The sequence below is a fragment of the Arachis hypogaea genome, chromosome 14 (genome assembly GCF_003086295.3).
Source record: "Arachis hypogaea cultivar Tifrunner chromosome 14, arahy.Tifrunner.gnm2.J5K5, whole genome shotgun sequence".
NCBI classification, from domain to species: Eukaryota; Viridiplantae; Streptophyta; class Magnoliopsida; order Fabales; family Fabaceae; genus Arachis; species Arachis hypogaea.
This window is the reverse complement of record NC_092049.1, coordinates 34574028-34595518: the sequence shown is the minus strand read 5'-3', so window position 1 is coordinate 34595518 and position 21491 is coordinate 34574028. Positions and strand designations below refer to the sequence as shown.

Below are 21491 nucleotides of genomic sequence, written 5' to 3'. Positions count from 1 at the left end.
CAAATTGCAACTTTCTAAGAAGCTATTTTGGAGCTTATAGAGAAGTTAAAAAAAATGACTTCTCTCATAATACTTCTACTTTTCATTACATTTCTTTAAAATAAGGATTTTTAGAGTTAAAAATCCAAACACAAAATAACTTATTTATAAGTTACTTTTAACAGAGTTATTTATTGTTTAAGTTATTTTATCAAAAGGAGCTTAATTAAGTTAGTTACCCAAACTGGACCTTGTATTTTTTGTTTTATTATTTTTTATTTTCTTTTTTTAATCTTAAAAACAAAAAATATTAAACATAAAAATACAAATTAAACATATTCTTACTTATTTGATAATAATTTTTTTTTAAATAAGATGATAATTAAGTGTTAGAGGATTTTAATCTCTAACTAGTTAGTTTTTGAGAAAAAAAAATTATTAGATCCAAGAGAAGAACTAACATAAAATTTGAGAAGGGACTAAAGTTTAATTTTTAAATATAAAGAGATTAAAATAAAAATTTTAAAAGAAACTAAATCAAAATTTACACACAATTTATAAAAAAAAAAATTAAAATTTAGGGAGCTATTGCCCCTTGAGCTATGAGAGGTTTCACCTTTGATTAGATCCTCAACAATAATAAATAATGGATATATTTTATCTTTCTATTAATTTATTATATAAAATTTAATAATGATGTTTATGTGTATCATTAACTATAATAACGTATATGTTTATAAAAAATTATTACAGATAATAATTTTGAAGTAAAATTTTATCTATTTTATTAGAATTCATAATAAATAAAAAACAATTAATAAGAGTTATACGTAAATTCAGAAAAACGAATTTTTTACTATTAAGCAATATCATTCCATGCTCGTTTGGTATCATAGAGAATTTTTTTAGTTTAGTAAATCTGAACTCCATTTAAGAATTTATTGCAGATAAAAAAAATTTTATATACACAAAATAAAATTTAAATATCTGATACTTACTTAAACAATCTAATGAATAAACCACTAAACTAATCGAGAAGACTTTTATCGCACAAATAGAATGGGCCATTTTAAATAGGTCTGACATTTTGCATCATTACCCGACCCAATTCTAACCATCTCCTCCAACCCGACCCAACTCGAGTAACCTAGGCATTTCTAGTTCCCTCTTTTGGAACTTAACAATACCTCTTTCTTTTCGCTCTCTTGTTTGAAGTTGAAAGAAGCCTCAACGAAACGAAAAGCTCGACGTAACACGCTGCTCTGCGCCTCTCTCTTTATCATTCTCTCACTCACCTTCTCCTATGTCTCAACTCTGAAACTCTCTGCCGGCGGTGAAACTCGTTCCTCCAGCGTTGGCCATCGCTCCTTTGTCTCCTCTCACTGCTCGCAGTAAGCCCCGCCTCAAACTCCTCTTTCAGGTTCAAGTCCCTTCCTGAAGTTCTCCTCTGTTCTCTTACTATCTTGCATTATATATATTTATATAATTAATGTATGAAATTATTAATATATGGATTGTGATTTAATCCTATTAAATAGTTTTTTTTTTTAAAAAATTGTGAATATGTTGTAGTATCCTTTTAGTGTTGTTTATGTGATTAATGGATTGTTAATTGGTGTTTTTGAGGAGGAAAATGTCTTCACTTGGAGGAGGTGTTGCAAGTGATGATGATGATCATGGTCATGGCCTCCAAAATCAACTTTAGATGTCACTTTAATTTAGTAGGTGGTGTTACATATTTTGGATGTCACTAATCTTAGTTTAAGACTATTTCAAAAACTTGTGAATGTATTTTTTATTTTATGGTTTATGATTTATTACTTATATTTTGTGATATTTTGTGTGATTACATGAGATTGGTGATTTTCTATTTATCTTTTCCGTATTTGCCATTATATATTTGTATTACTACATTGGTTATTTTTGCTTGAGTCTGCGTTACTACATTATGTGCCATCATAAGGATTTTTGTGGGACTTGCGTTCAGTGATGCGTTTCTACGTTTATCGTTCCTTCTGTGCATGTATATGAACTCGTTGCTGACAACCTTGGCTTGGATAAATCCAGACATGGAAGGCAGCAGCAGCAATGGTGGTAGCGGGAAACGCGAGGAAATTGTGGACGTTGGATCGGTTGTTGAAGCTGTTACTGCAGAGGAAGGTGATGCTCCCCTCTACAACGTTGAGAGCCTCTGCATGCGTTGCGGTGAAAATGTAATCTCTCTCTCTCTCTCTCTCTCTCCCTCCTTTCATAGCCTTTGATTTTTTTTTTGTTATTTGATTTCTCACTTTCTTTTGTGTGTTGTTTGTTTCTGTGGTTATTGCTGTGTGAGCTGGATTCCACTTTAACAATGTCCGCTTTTAGAGTGAGTTTGATTTCATTTCTGTTGTGTTTCGCAGGGGATTACAAGATTCTTACTCACCTTAATTCCTCACTTCAGAAAGGTATGTGTGCTTTATCCTTATGGAGTTATGGTAATGCTTCAATAATTTCTTTCTTTGCCTTTTAAATAGGAATTTATTGTGTGCTTTAATTAAATGATTAATTTTGAAGCATGAATTGGTGATTATGGTATGTAAGCGTAATGCTTTGTTGCCTTTGACTTTTGTGCAGATTTTGTTGTCAGCTTTTGAGTGTCCTCATTGTGGTGAGAGGTGAGTTGCTCTTCACTATGAACTATGTTTATTGGCTGCAATGTGATTGCTTGCTCTAATTTCATTTGGTGTCTTTGTTTGCCCATTAGGAACAATGAAGTACAGTTTGCTGGTGAAATTCAACCGCGTGGTTGCTGTTACACTCTGCAGATCCCATCTGACAATCCAAAGGTCGTGTTGAATGGAATTATTAGTGTTTGGCTTCCCCTGATTAGAAATTAGTTATATTAGTTTGAACAAACTAATGTTGCCAATGGATGGATTAAAACATAGTATAAACATAATATTCTGTTTAAGGTTTATACAAGATTGACTTGAGTGGATGTGCTCAAGCCTTCCATGTCTCATCACATGGTTTACTAGTGAGGTATCCAACAGTGAGTCTCCACATTGGAATTTCTTTACACTATTGACCAGGTCTAGGATGCAGATTCATTTGCTGTTGTTCATTTATTCAGAATACTTCCGTTTTTAGCCAAATAGACATATGCTTTAGTGAGGGGTCAATTATGTAACAAGTTTGAAGTAAATGACATACTAATGCGAAGGAAAACATAATGAATAGTGGCTCGATAAAAGTTGATATTGGTGTGCTTGTGAAGAAAGGGGAAAGATGTCATATTCTTTAACCCTTAGTGCCTGACCAAAGTATTTAAATGGGAAGACATAGAAATATCTTTGGAAGTAGAATTGTTAACATTTGTTCAAAATGTTAATTTTATGGACATTACTTATGTTTTTGCACCCTTATTTTAGGTTTGGGGATTTTTGATGACTAGATTTCATATGAGCTCCTAAACACATTGCACACTCATCTTTTTTCTCCTTTTTAAAATGGTCTTTGCTGCCTGTGTCATTTGATGCAGATGCTTGACAGACAAGTGGTAAAATCAGAATCTGCTACCATTAAGGTACTTAAGCTGATGATGCTTATCTTTCTGTACTTTTCTAAACTTTGTTTACATTCTCCGATTCTTTCAGTCCCTATTATATTTGTATAAACTATGAACACTTTGGCTTATTGGCATTGTGATTCATTTCAAGTCTTGACATGCTGTTGCTGCTCATCGGTGGCATCTTTGTCCTTGGCATTGACATTGCTATATCTAAAAGTTGCTCTGATTAGAAGACATAGAGGAATGCCGTAACATACAATACGATAACAATTAAAAAAGACCTGACTATGAAATTTGGTATTTGGTAGAGCTGGCATGGATTGTTTCATGTGCTTGACCTTACATTGTAGGTTAATGCTTGATTGTTGTGACTTTTACTTTATTGGTCTTGCTGTGTGTGCATATTTTGTTGTGATATTTATGACTACTGCTTGGTTCGTGAACTGTCTGTATTAGCAGTATATTTGCCAAGGGTCTTAGTTAGAGGATCCTGTATTATATTTGTTTATGCACCATTTTAATTAGTGATTCTTGGTGAATATAAAATTGTGAATAAGTAATGTGGTTCTGTTTTCTGATGTTTTGAATTGTTTGTACAATTCATGATAGACACACCACTTATATGTATGTGATTATGCAGATTCCAGAGTTGGATTTTGAGATTCCACCAGAGGCTCAGCGTGGTAGTCTTTCAACGGTACTTTTGATACATATTTTTATTTATTCTTTTCTAATTTTGAAGATTGAATGATTGATGATGTCTTTTTTTTTTCTTTTATTTCATTTTTTTGCTTGTCTGACATTTCATTTTTCAGTGAATATGGCCTTCTTTTTGACATGCATATCCGGCTTTAGTGTTTTATGCAATTGAATAATTGATTTTGGCCAAAGTTATTCACTTATGCAAAACCGTTTTAGGAATTGACCTTCAATTGATCTAGCTGAGTTATAATGAACAAATGAACATGTTTATGTTTTCTTTAATTCGGTCGGTCAAAACATAATTCCATAAGCAAAAATACTACCCATTATCCATTCGTTGATATTGAGTTTTTTTTTTTTTTTTTTTTTTTTGGCTGTAGGTGGAAGGCATACTAATGCGAGCTGCTGATGAGCTTCAGGCCCTTCAAGAGGAGCGCAGGGTACAAATTTTTTTCTGCTTTTTATTCATTTTTTGATGTGACATTTGGCATTCAGTAACTTAATATAAGATTTTGTCTTATAGAAAGTGTCTCCAGAGACAGCTGAAGCCATTGATCAGTTCTTGGTGAAATTGCGAGCCTGTGCTACTGGAGAGTCAGCCTTCACATTTATTCTTGATGATCCTGCTGGAAACAGCTTTGTTGAAAATCCGTAAGTGATTGCAAATTGTTGTATTACATTAGTTCTCTCCATATTATTTCACATCGTATCATATATCTTTATTGTATACCACTTTGAACTGTATTTGTTATTTAGACAGCTTGGTGCCTCTATTTAGTGCTTCCTTTACATCAGTTGAACGCATTGGCTACCTCTGTTTACTCTGAACAGGTTTGCACCATCATCTGATCCATCATTGACCATCAAGTTTTATGACCGAACCCCTGAGCAACAAGCATTGTTGGGATATCTTGTTGATTCTACACAGATTGAAGGAACTCGCAATGAAGCACAAGCAGGGGGAAATGCTGTGGTTACTGATCAAGTGAGGGGAGAGCCACATGGATCTGTAGGGGCAACTGCTGGTCATCGAGCCATTGCACAGAGTAGTAGTTCAGAAATTGCGGAAGCCTTATTTCGATACACTGCACCGGAAGAGGTATGAATGCTGAACTTTGTATTGTTGAAAACCTGGGTTGGGTCTCTTCTTTATTTTGTTGTGAGTGACATGTTGCTTGTGAACGACAGGTGATGACTTTCCCTTCAACTTGTGGTGCTTGTGCCACTAAGTGTGAGACTAGAATGTTTGTCACCAGTATCCTTTTACTACTTTTATACCACTTTCTGTATGTTTTTTTGTGTTTTTAAATTTGTTAGAAGGATTGTCCATTTTACCATCAACGGAAATCATGGTTTAAAACTTTGAACTGTTTGATTTGAAGGATTAATACTTTAGTAATGAAATCCAAAATTATATAAGGCTGGTTTGCCTTAATAATTTACATGCTTATGCTTTCCTTTGTTCCTAGCTGAGTCCATGGTGTATTTTTCAGTTGAAATTTTATCTCATATATTTTGATAGCTAAATACCACAAATTAAACACCCTCATAGTTTAACCTTAGTTTTGGATTCAGGCTAGCTACCCAAGATTAATTTCGAGATTGGTGATAAAAAAAAATTACAAACTGATGTCTATAGGGTGACATGTATGCCAAGAGCTTCATTTGAATGCTTTGGTAACAGTGACTCACTTTTCAAAAACTCTGCAATATTGGCAGAACATGTGTGAGCAATTTGCCTCATTACTTTATCTATACATTTTGTTAAGCTTAACAATTCACAGATATTCCATACTTTCAAGAAGTAATCGTAATGGCATCCACATGTGACTCTTGTGGCTACCGCAACTCCGAGGTATGTTCTGATTTCTCGAGTGTAGATGTCTCTCTTGAGAGCCGAGATAATTATTTATTTCATCATGCAGTTAAAACCAGGTGGACGAATTTCTGAAAAAGGCAAAAGAATTTCACTTCATGTGAAAAATGTTAACGACTTAAATCGTGATGTAATCAAGGTATGTGAGCACCTTTATAATAGCAACACATGCAGTTGGGTAGTTTGAGTTTGAATAATTAGATATTCAAATATGAATATGGTAGTAAATCTTTGCTTTCAGTAAAGAGAAACCAGCTCCCTGGATTCTTTTGAAGTTTTGCTTTCAAAAATTGTAAATCTGTCTATTTTATTTAATTTATGATTTGTTATTAATTTATTATGATACTTCAATGAAACTATAATTGCTATGAGCAGACTGAATCATAAGTTTTGTATTTCCGAAGCTTCAAATTGATGGTTTTGTTAAGAGCTTTTGTCACAAATGGCTTTCCTGCTATCAATGTATCCTGTTTTCAACTTTGTTAACTGCTTTTATGATACTTATGTAGATAAACCTGTAAGAAAAATGTAGTACCTTTACATATGAATTCTTCATTCTTTTGCACGCTTATCTATTGTCAACTGTTGATTTTCTGTGGTATGAGTCCTAAAAATATAATTGTCCCTCAATAATTGTTACATATTTATATATTATTTTAAGGCATTATTAACCTTGTCTTATCTTCTTTTTTTAGTCTGATACTGCAAGTGTAAAAATTCCTGAACTTGAATTGGAATTGGCAAGTGGCACCCTTGGGGGTTTGGTTTCAACTGTTGAAGGTTTGATTACAAAAATTAACGAAAGTAAGTGCGCTCTTTCTGTCACATCACCCCACACATTTGCATGCACACATAATAACAGGACAACCTATCCTCTCATGATAGGATCTTTGTAGTGTTCATATTTGTGCATGAAAAGGAAAAGACAAATGGTATTGTGCATAGATTTAGTTGAGCTTCAAATGTACAAAGTAATCAAATTTCAACCACCTCTAACATGAATATTCTTTCCAATATGAATAATCTGCATCAAGTATGTTGGAACAGGCTTCTAAATGTTAAATGTTAATGTGTTGGAAAAATTGAATTTAAGTTGTTTTCCTTTCATCCATAAGTTTATTTTCCTTGCTCTACTTTATCATTTATATATGTAATATTCATTATGCTGGCTTTAATCCTGTACATTTGCAGGCCTTCAGAGGGTCCATGGATTTACTTTCGGTGATAGTTTGGATGAAAATAGAAAAAGCAAGTGGCTAGATTTTAAAGAAAAGCTAGACAAGGTAGAGCGTCTTCTTTATGAAATAGGAATAATTTAAATAGGAATAATTTTCTCGTAGCATATATTCTCGCAGAGTAACAGTTGCTTTCCTCATTCCTCTCATGGTGGAGCACAAAACTTGCTATTTTCTGTTCCCAGGGAACAAGCATTCTACTTTTGACCTCCAACAGAGTTCAGATGCTTTCTAAAATATCAGTGCTTAATAAGCAGTTGCTGTCATACAATCAGTAGATTCCTATCCTTGAAGGACTTTTACCTAATGGCATCTTTTTATTTATATTTTTGTGTGTGCAGCTTCTTAGCTTGGAAAAACCTTGGACTTTAATTCTTGATGATGCATTAGCCAATTCCTTTATAGCACCTGCAACTGATGATTTAAAAGACGACAATCAATTAACGTGTAAGTGTTTCTTCAACAGTCTTAGACATAAAGACATGCTTAATGAAGTTCAAATTTCCCTAGTTTGAAATTAAAATCTGAATACATATTTTGTCTTTGGTCCTAGCCATTGCCCAACATGCATCAGCGTATTCTGCTTCATATGGTCAAGTTACTGAGATGATAATAATATGCTATTATTTGCATTAAAGTGGACTGAATTCAAGACCAAACCAATAAATAAAAATTTATGCTCTTGGTTTAATCACCTTATGCTGCTTGCTTATGTAGTGGTACAGTTGTAACCTTCAGATTTCAATATGCTTGACCAATGAATCATGTCATTTCAATATACTCTTTTCTAGAACATGCCAATAATAATGTTCTCGAATCTCGAATGATAATTCTTGCATTTGACAGTTGACACTCCTATTTGAACTGTGTACTGATGGACGATATTTCTGTGCCCTTTATGGATGTGGATAATGGCAAAGATGATGATGATGTGTATTTATTGATTATTGGTTGCTTGTATTCATTTGGTTGAATCGTTCTTCATCTTAATATATTCTTGTGTCATGTTTTTCTGTTGTGGCAATTTCATTGCTCTGGTTGCTGCAGTTGAGGAGTATGAGAGGTCATGGGAGCAAAATGAAGAATTAGGCTTGAATGATATGGATACTTCTGCTGCCGATGTTGCTTACGAATCAGCAAATAATACTAAAGTTGAATGAACACTGTAAACCGCCTCCTCTCCTCTCATCCTGGTGGCTGCCGGAACCACCCTAATTAATTGAAGAGAAGATGGAAGAATTGTTGTGCCAGATGAAGGAAACCAAAAAAGGAAGAAAAATTGGTTCTTTGATCCTCATGTACTAGCGCTTTATTATTATTATTATTATTATTATTATTTTAAAATGCATGCAATCTTGCTGTTTTTCATACTTTTGATATGTTTTATGAGAGATGTAATCTTTATATAAATTTGGTAAGCATTTCTGGTGTTTGTTTTAAGAGTTTAATTTTGATGCAGTGACAGTGTAAAATATTTTAGGGTCATGTAATTAAATCTAGTTTTTTGGATGATTATTCAATGTAAAAAGTTTTTTTTTGTTGAGATGACGTTATATAATTAGATATACATGTAAAATTATTTTACATCTGTATATCAATTAAATTTTTGTTTCAATTTGGGGCTCTTCATACTTTTTAAAGAGCAACAAGAGTGGAATGTGAAAGCATTGTGCACTGAAGTTTTGCATCGTCATCGCATCATTTTGGGAGATGAGTTTGGCAAATTGCAAACCATGAACATTAGGCGAACATGTTATACTTGGATTTAATGGACCATCCACTGCCTTTTGTTTTTTGTTAATAGTCAATGATTTAGTGATTTCATTTTTGGGATTGTTTTGACCATTAATTTTTTTTTTTAATGGAAGACATGATTATTTTTGTAAAATACAATGAGTATTTGTCATTAAAATATGAAGTATTATTTGCTGGATATAATTAGGGTAAATAATTGGAAATTTTTTTTAAAAGATTATTAAATAAATTTAATTATTAAAAAGAATTTTTAATATTAAAATTATTTAGATGGAATTTTGCCATTTTACATCCACAGCCGATAGTGAGTGATGGTGGAAATTATTTTTGATATTGAAGTGAAAATTGTGTTTTTTAGAATTATGGATTACAAGGGTATTATTAAATGTGGAACTTTTTTATTTAAAATGTGGAAATCGGATCTTCCGATTTTTTTTGAAAAAAAAATTGAACCATTCGATTTGTTAGGAACAAAAATCGGATCTTCCGATTTATGAATTTTTTTTTAAAAAATCACAACAAACAAATCCAACTCCGATTTGATATTAAAAAAATTTTAAAAATCAACTTACAAAGTAATCACCGATTACTGATTCTCATATCAAAATAAAAATACATGCACCACAGATAGAATTAAATTGCACATATTTATCCTCCATAATAAAAAATTTTAGGCGAGTGATGGCTGTTGCAAACCTCTGTTAAATGAAACAACACGTTGGGACTTGGGAGTTGGGAATAATGTCGTATTTTTGAATGGTATTGGTAAGGAAAAAAAAAATGATAATAGAACGGTGTTACTCTGCAAGTGCAACATGTGCTAGTTTCTCTCCACCTTACATTATTAGAGATAACAACTTTAAACACCAACCATGTAACAAGTTTACTCTATGTTCAGCAACATCTTCATCTACATCTACTACCATATCTATAACTAAAAGAAGATCTTTATATGTGTCTCTCATCTGCACCACTTTATCTTCATTCATATTCTCACTTGCTCCTGCTTCATCCTCTTCTCTCTCTCCTTCCTCCAAGTTCCCCATATCAGAATTCTATGAGCTCCCCAATTCCAGTGGACTTAAGGTCTTAGACCTCCTTCTTGGTTCCGGTGATGAAGTTCCTTCTGACGGAGACAAGGTACCTTTATCCTTTACACACCTTCAAAGTAACATGAATTTTGAGTTCTGAGATGGATGTTATTGTTATAAGAGATAAATACTTTTTTTTCTAAAGTATATGATTATTCTATGTAAATAAATATGGTATTGTTATTGTTGAAGGTTGCAATACATTACTATGGTAGACTAGCAGCAAAACAAGGGTGGCGCTTTGATTCAACCTATGACCATAAAGATGAGAATGGTGATCCTAATCCCTTTGTCTTTGTTCTTGGGAGTGGCAAGGTAAACCCTATTATTACCACAAGTGGGAGTAGTTATTATAGAAATTAGTGTTAATAAACAGTGTAATGATTTTAATCACTTGTTATGTGAAAATTAAAGGTGATAATAAGAAAAAACAATACTGTCTATGTTAGGATAAGGTGAATAATGGGTTGAATTTAATTTGTGACAGGTTATAGATGGAATTGAGATGGCAGTGAGATCAATGAAAGTAGGTGGTATCCGAAGAGTCATCATACCTCCATCCCTTGGATATCAAAGCACATCACAGGAACCACTTCCACCCAATGTATGCTACTTTTTAATTCTTCTTTACACTTACATCATCATATGTTACATTAGATTCATTTTTTTCTAGCTATATTCTTCCTCCTAGAATATGCATATGTATAATTAGATGGCCTAGTAGTAATTTTTTATTTTTTATTTTTTTAGTGGTGTTTGTGCTTGTTTATTGTTATATTGTATCTGCATAGACAGCTTGTTTGGGTTTTTTATTTTTATTTTTATTTTTAGTATACACTAAGCTCCTTGATAGATAAGTGATGCTTAAGCCATTTTGGTAACTGTCACATAAGTCACTACACAACATGAGGACACACTTATAAATAGATAATCAAACCCATGTGTACTAAGTACCAAAATGTCAAAATTTAAATAATAATAATAATAGAAAAAAAAAAACCAGAAAAAAGGGAAAGTAGACTCATTCATAGGAACTTGCTTATCTTACACACAACTTGTGGATTTGCTAAAGCATGTTCTAGTCTTGTGACTGCTTTTCTCAACACTGCAAAGGTGCACATGTTAAATGTTTGCCCTTTTTTGTTACAACTTAGCACTATTGATATTAAATTATCAAATCAATCACTTCGTTAAAAATAGGGACATTTTGTTAAGACGTCGTGTTCATGTGTTGTACATCTTTTAGACACAATACTCATGGATATTTTTTTGATACGTGTGTTTTCTGTGTTTAACCGTATCTTAATAAAAAAATAAAAAATTCTTTTTCGAACACGTTTAGACACACTTAAATATTATTATGTGTTAGCGTGTTCAATCTTATTTTTAACATGTATTCTTGATACGAGTTTAAAAATAGTGTATATTGTTATTTATTAAAATAAAAAAATATTTTAAATATTTTATATAATTAAAAAAGACATTAAAAATAATTTAAAAAATATTTATATTTTATATATACATCGTATTCCCGTATCTTATAAGAATTTAAAATTTGTGTACTCGCATGTTCTGTGTCTGTGTTAACGTTGGTTCATTATATATCACTTCTAAAACAAAGAAGTTGATAAAGTGATAATAAAAAAATTAAGATATTAAAACTCATATAATAAAATTCTTCACTTTATTATTTTAACGTATTCTTTTTCTCTATTGTCAATCCCTTAGCTTTTATTATTTCATTCAGTACTAACATTTTGGTCTCTTCCTTTCATTTTTTTTAATAAAGTTCTTTGACAGGCAGAGGCTGTTCACAACCATATTTAATCCAACTCGTCTTGCTAATGGAGAAGGCTCCACTTTAGGGACACTTATATTTGACATTGAACTGGTTAGCCTGAGGCATCAATGAATTTCTATCTATTTGTAAATTTAAGGGTAGTCATATTTCATTATCCATTGTTATTAGCCAAATTCAGTTATCTCAACCTATGGTGTCGGCAATGCTGATTTCCTTGTTGCTCAAACTTTTGCACTACCATATTAGATTGGTTATGTTAGAAGTTACAACTTATTGGTCTTTCTTTTAACGAATAAGATGGATCATATTAAAGACTGAAATCATTGCTAAAATGATAATGACAATAAACTTGTATTTTAAAGAGTTAAAAGTACATTATACTTTAAAAATCCACTACTAATTAAATAAAAAGTAGAATCCCAAATTATTTTTTATAGTATTTTTTCTTGCCGATATATTAGTCCTTAAATAAATAATTGGCTAGACAATCTATCCATGATATATGTAAAAATTAAACACAGTAGTATTTAAGGAGAAAACTTGTTATATTTCTTTATATTCTATATAATATAATATATAATAAAAATTGCAAAAATAATTATCGACCAATTTAAAATTCAATTAAGAAAAAAGATAGTTTTGTATATACATCTCATATTAATACATAATTCAGAGAAGAGGTACACTTAAAAAATATAATATATATTACTTAACTTAATAACTATATCAATAGATTATTGACTAATTTTTTTATAAATTTAAATTTTAGTTAAAGATTTAACTATTAATAATATTGTGGATTAGCGAGTAGCGACTACAGTCAGAATGGTGAGTTGGAAGTGTCAAAGTGAATGGATGCGCCGTTACCTTTTTCTTTTTTGCTGGAAGGCATGGACCACTATCATAGTTAATTTAAGAAAATTTTGAAATATTAATATTTTAGTAACTTTAATTAATATATATATTTAGTAATTTTAAACAGTATAATTAAGTATTTTTTAAATATTATTTTTTAATTAATGTTTAAAAGAAAAAATAAAAAATAAATAATTTTTTTATTTTTTAAATAATTAATACATGAAAATAAATATTTAAATTAATTAAATAATAATAAATTTTTAAAAATATTGAATAAAAACTAAATTTTAAAAAATAAGTAGCATTTTTTAATTTTAAAATTCTTTTCATACTAAGAATTATAAATCCATTATTAATTTGTTGCCACCAGGTTCCCGGCCAACGGTACCCCACTAGCCGCTATCCACTGTGACTCTGCGTTTTCTCTTTATTTCCTCAATTTATTTATACTAAACATTCGCGTGTAATTATTTTTATATAAAATTATTAATTAATATAATTTGATAATAAATTTAATTAAATATATTAAATTATTTAATAATTTTTAATTAATTTTATATTAAAATAATTATATATAAATTTTATTTTAATTTATACATTTATTTGTATATTAACGAGGATAAAAATTTAATAGAAATTATTTTACATAAAATTAATAATTAAAAATTATTAAATAATTTAATTTTTTAATTAAATTATTATTTAATTAATTTTAATTATTAATATAAAAAAATTATATCTAAATTTTCACTTTTAAAAAAATATAAAATTATGAATTTAACTTTTATATAGTACGATATAAAATGTAGTTATGCAATTATAACTATTTTTTTTGACAATTATTCATAAAGTAAAAGATAATTATTTTTATAAATGTAATGTTGTATTATTGAATGCATTCATAAAACAGTTTTATACTCACAATAAATAAAAATTAAATTCATAGCATATTAGTATAGAGTACTACTACACATTTAAATATTTTTTGTAACCAAATTTAATCAAGTTGTCATAAATTCTCCTTCTTGGGAAAATCGTGGGGAGCTCTCGACAACCGGGGAGAATTCAGGGAGAAATCAAGTGAGAGAACATAAAATGAGAAGACACCACATCCAACTCAAAACCTTAAGGTGTCAAGTTAATGGGTCTCTCATCTTATAAACTCCTCACTCTTCCATACTTTCTTTGATGTGGGACTAACTTCAACACTCCTCACACTTGCAACACTAACAATATTGTTGCTGCATTTTATTTTTGTTTCTTCTTCTCCTTCTCTTTTTCATGGTTTTATTCTTCTCAAGAGAGTAAATCAAGAAAAATTTTGAAAAAATAAAATGAGAAGGAGAAGATGAAAAAAGATGAAAAAGAAGGAGAAGACGAAGCAGAAGATGAGAAGGAGAAATTTAAATGAAACGAAATCAAATGAATCTAAATTAAACTAAGAAATAAACCGAAATTTCTTAAGGAATAAAAAATTTAGTCAATAATTAATAGCAGTATAAAGTGAACATTAGTTAATTCAAAAATGAACCGAAATTAGTTTAAATTTGAACAAAAACTAACTAAACAATCACACATGAACAAGTTCAGCAAATTCAAGTGAAACGAAACCAAATGAACCTAAATTAAATTAAGAAATGAATCGAAATTTTTTAAGGAATAAAAAATTTGGTTATTAACAGCAACATCAAGTGAACCTCAATTAATTCACAAATAAACTGAAATTAATTTAAATTTGAACAAAAATCAACTAAACAACTACACATGAACAAGTGCAACAAATTCAAGCAAAATGAAATCAAATGAACCTAAATTAAACTAAAAAATAAACTAAAATTTTTTAAATGAAAAAAAATTTAGTTAATACTTAATAGCAATATCAAGTGAACCTCAATTTAAAAGAAGAAGCGACGGCAGTAAAACTTGTGTGCATGAATTTGTGACAACAAAACGTGTATATGAATTTAAAATATTTGATTGAATTTGATTAGAATTATCACTTAAATATAAAACTTTATTCATTAGTATAATAGAATAAATTATACCTATATTAAACTCAAATAAATAATGACTTTATTAGTAGTTAACTTCAAAAGCCAACGGCTTCCTAAATAAAATCCTCCTCTCGTGCTTCTTTTGCGAGGAATGTCCAAAATTAGTTTTTGACAATTTTTTAATAAATAAAATATTAAGAATAATTCAATAATCAAAATTTGCTATTTGTTTTTATTGTCTCTATCATCTTCCCTTTCAAAAGAAAAAGTAGAAAGAAGCGTTCGTTGGTTAAGAAGCGATTCGATTCGACAGAAGCAGAAGAAGCAAAACCACTGGTTTCTTTGTATTACTACTCAGATCTGATCTTGAATCAGAAGAAATCAAAAGAAAAATGGGCCAGAAATCTCTGATCTACGCCTTCGTCTCTCGCGGAACCGTGGTTCTTGCAGAGTACACTGAATTCAGCGGCAACTTCAACACCATCGCCTTCCAGTGCCTCCAGAAGCTTCCTTCCTCCAACAACAAGTTCACCTACAACTGCGACAGCCACACATTCAACTTCCTCGTCGACAATGGCTTCAGTCGGTTCCTCTCTTTTTCTCTCTAGATCTGTTTTCCTCTGATTCAATTTTGTGTATATATGTATGCATTTTTGCTCAGATGATTGTTAGGGTGGAATTCTCATTGTGTTTGAGTGATTTGAAATGCTGCATTGTCGTTTTTCAGCTTACTGTGTTGTTGCGGATGAAACTGCTGGAAGGCAGGTTCCTATTGCGTTTCTGGAGCGAGTGAAGGATGATTTTGTTTCTAAATATGGTGCCTCCGATAAGGCCGGTGCTAATGCTGCCGCCAACAGCCTTAACAAGGAGTTTGGGTAATTTTGTGTTTTGTGCTGTCGTGAGAATCGAGACTAATTGATTATGGAGGTTGATTTGTTTGAATTTGTGTAAATTGTGTTGTTTTGTTTTGTTTGGATGGTGCAGGCCGAAATTGAAGGAGCATATGCAATACTGCATCGATCACCCTGAGGAGATAAGCAAGCTTGCCAAGGTTCAGAATCAGGTCTCTGAAGTTAAGGGTGTCATGATGGAGAATATTGAAAAGGTACATACAGATGCCTTGCGAGCTGTGATTTATGGGCACTGCCCACGCTGGTGTGTTGGCTTATGGCGATATAGTTGTTACTGCTGAAATCGAAGAGATCAAATTGGTGGATCATAGGTGTTGTGTTTCTACAAAGCATAGATGCTCTTTAAAATTTCAAAAATAAAAAAGACATGTCATAACACAGTGGATCTTTGGAAAATTAACATAATACTTAAACATCATTAATGAGGCTGTTATATTAGTTTAGTCAGCAACTTTTTCAAACTTCTCAAACTCATGCTGTTATACATTGTTGATATTTTAACTGGTTAAGCATGTCAGATTTGGATCCGAGGTATTATCGGTTATATATTCTTGTTCTTTTTGGATTTCAAGTCACTGTAGAAACGTGAGAACTTCGTTTCAATTAGATATGCAGTTTTTTTTCCCCATAGTATCTGTTGATCTGGTTTTGAAACTTTAATTAAAATAAAACAGGAAACTTTAGTTGTGCATGTAGCTTGGCCAATTAATTTAGTAAAAAGGAAGCCTTTGGAGGAACAGGGCCCAGGAGGAGCAAGGAAAATTTGGTCCTGATGGGTTTTACATTCCCCGATTCATGTCCATTTCTGACATTTGTTGTCTATTGTCCATACCCTAAGGCACAAGGTAAAAAGAAGCCATTTCATCATAACCCATTTCAATGGAGCAAATGGATTTAAGATTTCTGTGTTGAGAGCAAATTATTGTTAAGTTAGATTTGAAGGTGGGTTATGCTCATGTTAGTTGGCGTTTCATAGATAAGTTTCTTGACTGGGAAAAATTTGAGATTTGATGGAGATAATCATGGATAGTAGGATATTCTCCAGCTACGAACCTTTTTTTTTCCCCAAAAGATGGAAATGATGACTGAACAGCCGGGAATTTGTCAATTCTAGAGCTGTATAGGTTTGACAGCGTTTAAGTTGATGTGTTGGTCAGTCGGCTACTGTTTGTAGGTGAATTATTTAATATTATCCTTCTGAGATAGGGTGACATTTATGCAAATTTGTTGTATATCATTACAGTTGTCTGTGGCTGAAATAATCTAGCTCAAATATTGTAACTGAAAACTAACTCCATGTTCAATTGTTCATTGACTTCTCATTATATTTTTTTATTGTAACATAAAGCATTTGCTCAATCATATTGACTTGTTCATAATATAATGTAGGTTCTGGACAGGGGAGAAAAGATAGAGCTTCTAGTTGACAAGACCGAGAACCTTCATAATCAGGTTAGTATGTCGTTTACGTGTATCTGCATGTTCTTCTCTCCCTGAAAGGTCTTGATTCTTGGACGTATGAAATTTCTTATATATGCTTGAGGTTCATTTAATAAGCCTCTTGATATTTGATAGTTTTGATGCAATACTGATTACTAGTCTCCTGGTACCCCGCTTCCCAATCCTAGGGTTTTTTTTTTTTTTTTTTTTTATAATTTTAAAAGACAAAATCCTGTTTCATTCATGATTGAGATTTTTTGAGACAGGCACAAGACTTTAGGACTTCAGGGACCAAAATTCGTAGAAAAATGTGGCTGCAGAACATGAAGATGAAGCTGATTGTATTGGCAATTTTGATAGTCCTGATCCTCGTAATTGTCCTTTCCGTCTGCCATGGATTCAAGTGTGGAAAATAAGCACTCCATTTTCCAACATATTTTATATTTTTTCATTTTGACCACTCTTGTGATTATATATTGTTGAGGAAAGATATCACATTCGTGACATGATTTTGTACGTAGTAAAGACATCATATTCCTTATTCACTTTGTTCTACTCATGATATTTTTACAATATGATATAAGAATGCTTTTTGAAGGTAAAATTTTGGCCATCTATTGTAGTTTGATTTCTTCTCCATTGACCAAGTTTTAATCAGTGAAGCAAATTTATACCATTTTTCCATCAAACCTAAAAATTTGGCAGATAGTCACTCGTCCACTTCAGAAGAGTTACTAGATAACTGATTAGCAATTATATTTTATCATAGAGCTATCATAACTAATATTTTTTCATAATTCAGCTAATATTCCATCAACAAATACTCTTAAAGTCATATGCTGGACTTTTAAGTACAAATATATATGATAATGTGGTTGAATATATATTGATTCATTATTTCATCTTTCTGTTTTCTTCTTCGGTTTGAACTCATTCCTTTATCTATAAACTAAGGAGGCTTCTTCGGTGGAGAAAGAGTATTGTGATGTTTTAAGCTTATATGAAATTAAGAAAAATTATTTGGGTCATATTATAATTAGTAAATTTAAAAAGAATTCCACATTTATATTTATTAATTGCTTTTACCACCATCATCATCCTCAACATTCTCCCATGGCTCCTCTTCTTCATTTCACCCTTCGGCACCATAACAACGAGCTCCCCATCGATGAAGAAGATGCTAACAAACTCCGACGGCGCTGATTCCGAAAGCCGGAACCTCCTTATATGAAGGAGAACAAGCTCCGTGGAGTGCAATTTCACATTCAGGCGAGGCAAAACCTCATTCCACTTTCCTAATTTCAAGTTTCCTTTGATAATATGCAAAACATTTTAACCCTGTATACGGATTTAATCTCATCGACTCAATTAGAATATTCTTGACTGGTGTTCAACCACATCCGTTTCACTTCCCCACCGAAAACAGACCCTATAAACTATAGAAAAAATTTCAAATATTTTTGAAATACCGATAACAACTAAAACTATTAGAACATTGATATTTCAAAAATACTGACATTCTTCCTAAGCTATAACAAGTAGAATAAGATAACCTTTCACGAAATGACAATTGACAAGTCCATCAACTTCCTTTACGATTTCTTTTTACTAACTTGTATAGCTTAATTAAATTCACAAGTATACACAAAGTTTCTGCAATTTTGAAGGTAGATTATTTTTCCGTGTCACTTAAAATGTACTGAATTTCGACATTTTAACTTCATGGCCAAAACAAATAAATAAAGAAAACTCGTGTCTAAATTAGGATTTGATGTTTGCTCTATATACTAAATTTAGCGAGTTTTTTAATTTTGATATTGGGATAGGAGTGGTGTATGGCTAGTTTATTGGAGTGCAGGGTGTATCACAAAGGTGTGACGGCGTTGAATAATGAATCGGACGGTCCGATTTGAGAGGAGAGTAATCGGACGGTTCAATTTCAGGTATCGCAGGGACACAAATCGGATCGTCCGATTTGCGCGCTGCATGCCACGCGTCAAACATGCACGCTCTTCAGCCCTTGGTTGTATCTCTATGTTAAACAAATCGGACCATCCCTTTCACTCGTGTCTCACTCACCCCCAACCCTACCTTCTCCTCTCTTCTCCCATTGTTGAAGCAACATCGGATCAGGAAACAAAAAATTGGACCACCACCATCATTAACCTTAGTTCAACAATGCCAAGAAGACGAAAAATAAAAGACGTCAATCATCCGTAACTTCACATTGTTAATTATCTTGATCATTCTAATTATGTAAGTTTTTATTATCAAATATTTTGATTTAATAAAAATAATATTAATAATGTTAGAAATTAGTAGAAAAATATTGTAGTAATAATTATTAAGATAGATTATAGGTATGATAAAATAATTAGGTTATTAATGGTTAGAAATAGTCAATAAAATAAAATAAATTTAGAAGATATTTAAAAAATTATTGAATTAATTATTATTATTATTATGAGTATATTATTTAGATATTTAATTAAGAATTTATGATTTGTTGTGTGTTGTTAGATTAGAATAGTTATTTGAAAATGTTTGTTTATTATGATAGAAGTGAAAACTTTAAAATTGTTTAAATATAATAATTGTTTGAAGTGAATTAATTAAGGATTAATGATTTTTTGTTGTGTGTTGTTAGATGAGATTAAGATTAGAATAGTTAGTTAAAAATGTTTGTTTATTAGGTTGGAAGTGGAAATTTTAAAATTGTTTAGATATACTAATTGTTGGAAGTGATAATTAAGGTATATTATTATTATTGTTATAGTACCATGAGGAATGAAAATCGAATAAATTTAGTGTAATTTAGGTAATTAATTATGTTAGTAATACTAAATTTTAAATATGAATTTAATAAATTAATTATGATTATTGATAAATTTGGTGATATAAAATATATATGTATAATAATAATAATAATAATTTAATTGAGGTGTTTAATACTTTTTTTAAATTATTTGGGTTATATAAATAGAAAAAAATGAATAAGAAGTATTATTATAAAATAAATAGATTTTAGACATTAAAAAATATATTTTTAATGTATCTAATAATAATTATATTTATATTTAAGATTCGTTTAAGGTTTATTGATAATTATAAGAATCTAATAAATATAAATATGAATTTTTTGTAAAATAGATTTAGTATATTTAAAGTAGTTAATAATATAGTTGTTAATATGATTATGTTTCGCTGGTTATGTGATAATGAGAATTTGATTTTGTTAAATTTAATTTGTTAATTAAATATGGTAATCTTTGTTTTGTTTAATGTGATATATGGCTACGTTTGGTAGGGTTCACGAATGTTGGAATGTAACTACCTAATATCGTCGGATCCGTACAATCAAATTGTGGAGGGGCATTTATGGGAGACTGATTTTTATCACGTTTTTTAAATTGGAGTTGTCCAATGTCAGTCGGCATTAGTTAATGCTCAGATCAAGAGATGGCGCCCTGAGACTCACATTCTATTTTCCAGTTGGTGAGTGTGCTGTGACATTGGAGGACGTGGCAATAATTCTTGGTCTTTTGACGAATGGGCTTCCAGTTACAGGACCGACCCTCACTAGTTATAAGGCTTTAGAGGCCAAATGCTTGGATCAATTTGGTGTTGCACCTAGGAAGACAAACTGTAGAAGAAGCTTCATAAAGTTCACGTGGTTTTGAGGACTGAAAGATCATTTAGTGTTGGCTGATGAAATTCACATTTAGAGGTACGTCAAGTGCCACATAATGTTATTATTTGAGAACGTTATGTTTGGAGACAAGTCTGGGACAGCGGTGTAATGAGCAAATATTTTATACGCTTTTTGGCATTGTTTTCATATAGTTTTCTTTATGTTTTGTTTAAGTTTTATTAAGTTTTCATAGGTTTTAATGCAAAATTCATATATTTAGATTCTACTTTGAGTTCGTGTGTTTTATGGTGATTTCAGGTATTTTCTGACTGAAATTGAGGAGTTTGAGCAAAAGTCTGATTCATAAGCAAAGAAAGGATTGCAGATGTTGTCAGGATCTGACCTCCGTGCACACGAAAGAGCTTTTCTGGAGCTATAGAGATCCAAAGGGAGCGCTCTCAACGGTTATGGAAAGCTAACATCCAGGGCTTTACAGAAATATATAATAGTCCATACTTTGGTTTGGAAATGAAGGCCCAAATCTGGCGTTCAATGCCAGCCACTAGCCCCATTCCTGGCGTCCAGTGCCCACAGGGAAGCAGCTGGCGTCCAACGCCCAGGATGGAGTCCCTAGCCAGCGTTCAACGCCCCTAAGAGGTACTAGATCG

General features: G+C 31.4%; 3 protein-coding genes across 6 annotated transcripts; all 3 read left to right on the top strand.

Annotated features, from left to right (window-relative positions):
• Window positions 1-1158: 1158 nt before the first annotated feature.
• On the top strand, window positions 1159-8885 carry LOC112741952 (uncharacterized). Of its 4 annotated transcripts, none has more exons than XM_025791149.3 (18): window positions 1164-1370; window positions 1606-1700; window positions 2047-2192; window positions 2379-2423; window positions 2593-2633; window positions 2723-2804; window positions 3500-3544; window positions 4170-4226; window positions 4612-4671; window positions 4755-4882; window positions 5063-5330; window positions 5420-5486; window positions 6016-6086; window positions 6157-6246; window positions 6803-6911; window positions 7299-7390; window positions 7684-7789; window positions 8390-8885. In XM_025791149.3, the coding sequence occupies exons 3-18, from the start codon at window positions 2049-2051 to the stop codon at window positions 8500-8502; spliced, it is 1518 nt and encodes a 505-aa protein (XP_025646934.1). In that variant the 5' UTR covers window positions 1164-1370; window positions 1606-1700; window positions 2047-2048; the 3' UTR covers window positions 8503-8885. The 4 variants fall into 4 exon arrangements, with proteins under 4 accessions (XP_025646932.1, XP_025646931.1, XP_025646934.1 ...); XM_025791145.3 differs by having other exon boundaries at window positions 1250-1370; window positions 1606-1704; XM_025791147.3 differs by lacking the exon at window positions 1606-1700 and having other exon boundaries at window positions 1159-1370.
• Window positions 8886-9688: 803 nt separating this feature from the next.
• Window positions 9689-12215, top strand: LOC112741951 (peptidyl-prolyl cis-trans isomerase FKBP17-1, chloroplastic). Its single transcript, XM_025791144.3, has 4 exons — window positions 9689-10237; window positions 10381-10503; window positions 10676-10792; window positions 11978-12215. Exons 1-4 carry the CDS (start codon window positions 9854-9856, stop codon window positions 12098-12100), a joined length of 747 nt encoding a protein of 248 aa, XP_025646929.1. The 5' UTR covers window positions 9689-9853; the 3' UTR covers window positions 12101-12215.
• A 2753-nt stretch (window positions 12216-14968) lies between these two features.
• On the top strand, window positions 14969-17796 carry LOC112741949 (vesicle-associated membrane protein 721). Its single transcript, XM_025791143.3, has 5 exons — window positions 14969-15423; window positions 15569-15716; window positions 15826-15946; window positions 17142-17204; window positions 17459-17796. The coding sequence occupies exons 1-5, from the start codon at window positions 15234-15236 to the stop codon at window positions 17606-17608; spliced, it is 672 nt and encodes a 223-aa protein (XP_025646928.1). The 5' UTR covers window positions 14969-15233; the 3' UTR covers window positions 17609-17796.
• Window positions 17797-21491: the final 3695 nt, after the last annotated feature.

Excerpts from the sequence above, each read along its gene's own strand:
- LOC112741949 (XM_025791143.3), top strand. The coding sequence starts at position 15,234 with ATGGGCCAGAAATCTCTGATCTACGCCTTCGTCTCTCGCGGAACCGTG. Across the intron at positions 15,947-17,141 it reads TGATGGAGAATATTGAAAAG|GTTCTGGACAGGGGAGAAAA; the intron begins GTACATACAGAT and ends AATATAATGTAG. Across the intron at positions 17,205-17,458 it reads CCGAGAACCTTCATAATCAG|GCACAAGACTTTAGGACTTC; the intron begins GTTAGTATGTCG and ends TTTTTGAGACAG.
- LOC112741952 (XM_025791145.3), top strand. The coding sequence starts at position 1,644 with ATGATGATGATCATGGTCATGGCCTCCAAAATCAACTTTAGATGTCAC. Across the intron at positions 3,545-4,169 it reads CAGAATCTGCTACCATTAAG|ATTCCAGAGTTGGATTTTGA; the intron begins GTACTTAAGCTG and ends GTGATTATGCAG. Across the intron at positions 6,247-6,802 it reads TAAATCGTGATGTAATCAAG|TCTGATACTGCAAGTGTAAA; the intron begins GTATGTGAGCAC and ends TTCTTTTTTTAG.
- LOC112741951 (XM_025791144.3), top strand. The coding sequence starts at position 9,854 with ATGGTATTGGTAAGGAAAAAAAAAATGATAATAGAACGGTGTTACTCT. Across the intron at positions 10,504-10,675 it reads TTGTTCTTGGGAGTGGCAAG|GTTATAGATGGAATTGAGAT; the intron begins GTAAACCCTATT and ends AATTTGTGACAG. Across the intron at positions 10,793-11,977 it reads AGGAACCACTTCCACCCAAT|TTCTTTGACAGGCAGAGGCT; the intron begins GTATGCTACTTT and ends TTTTTAATAAAG.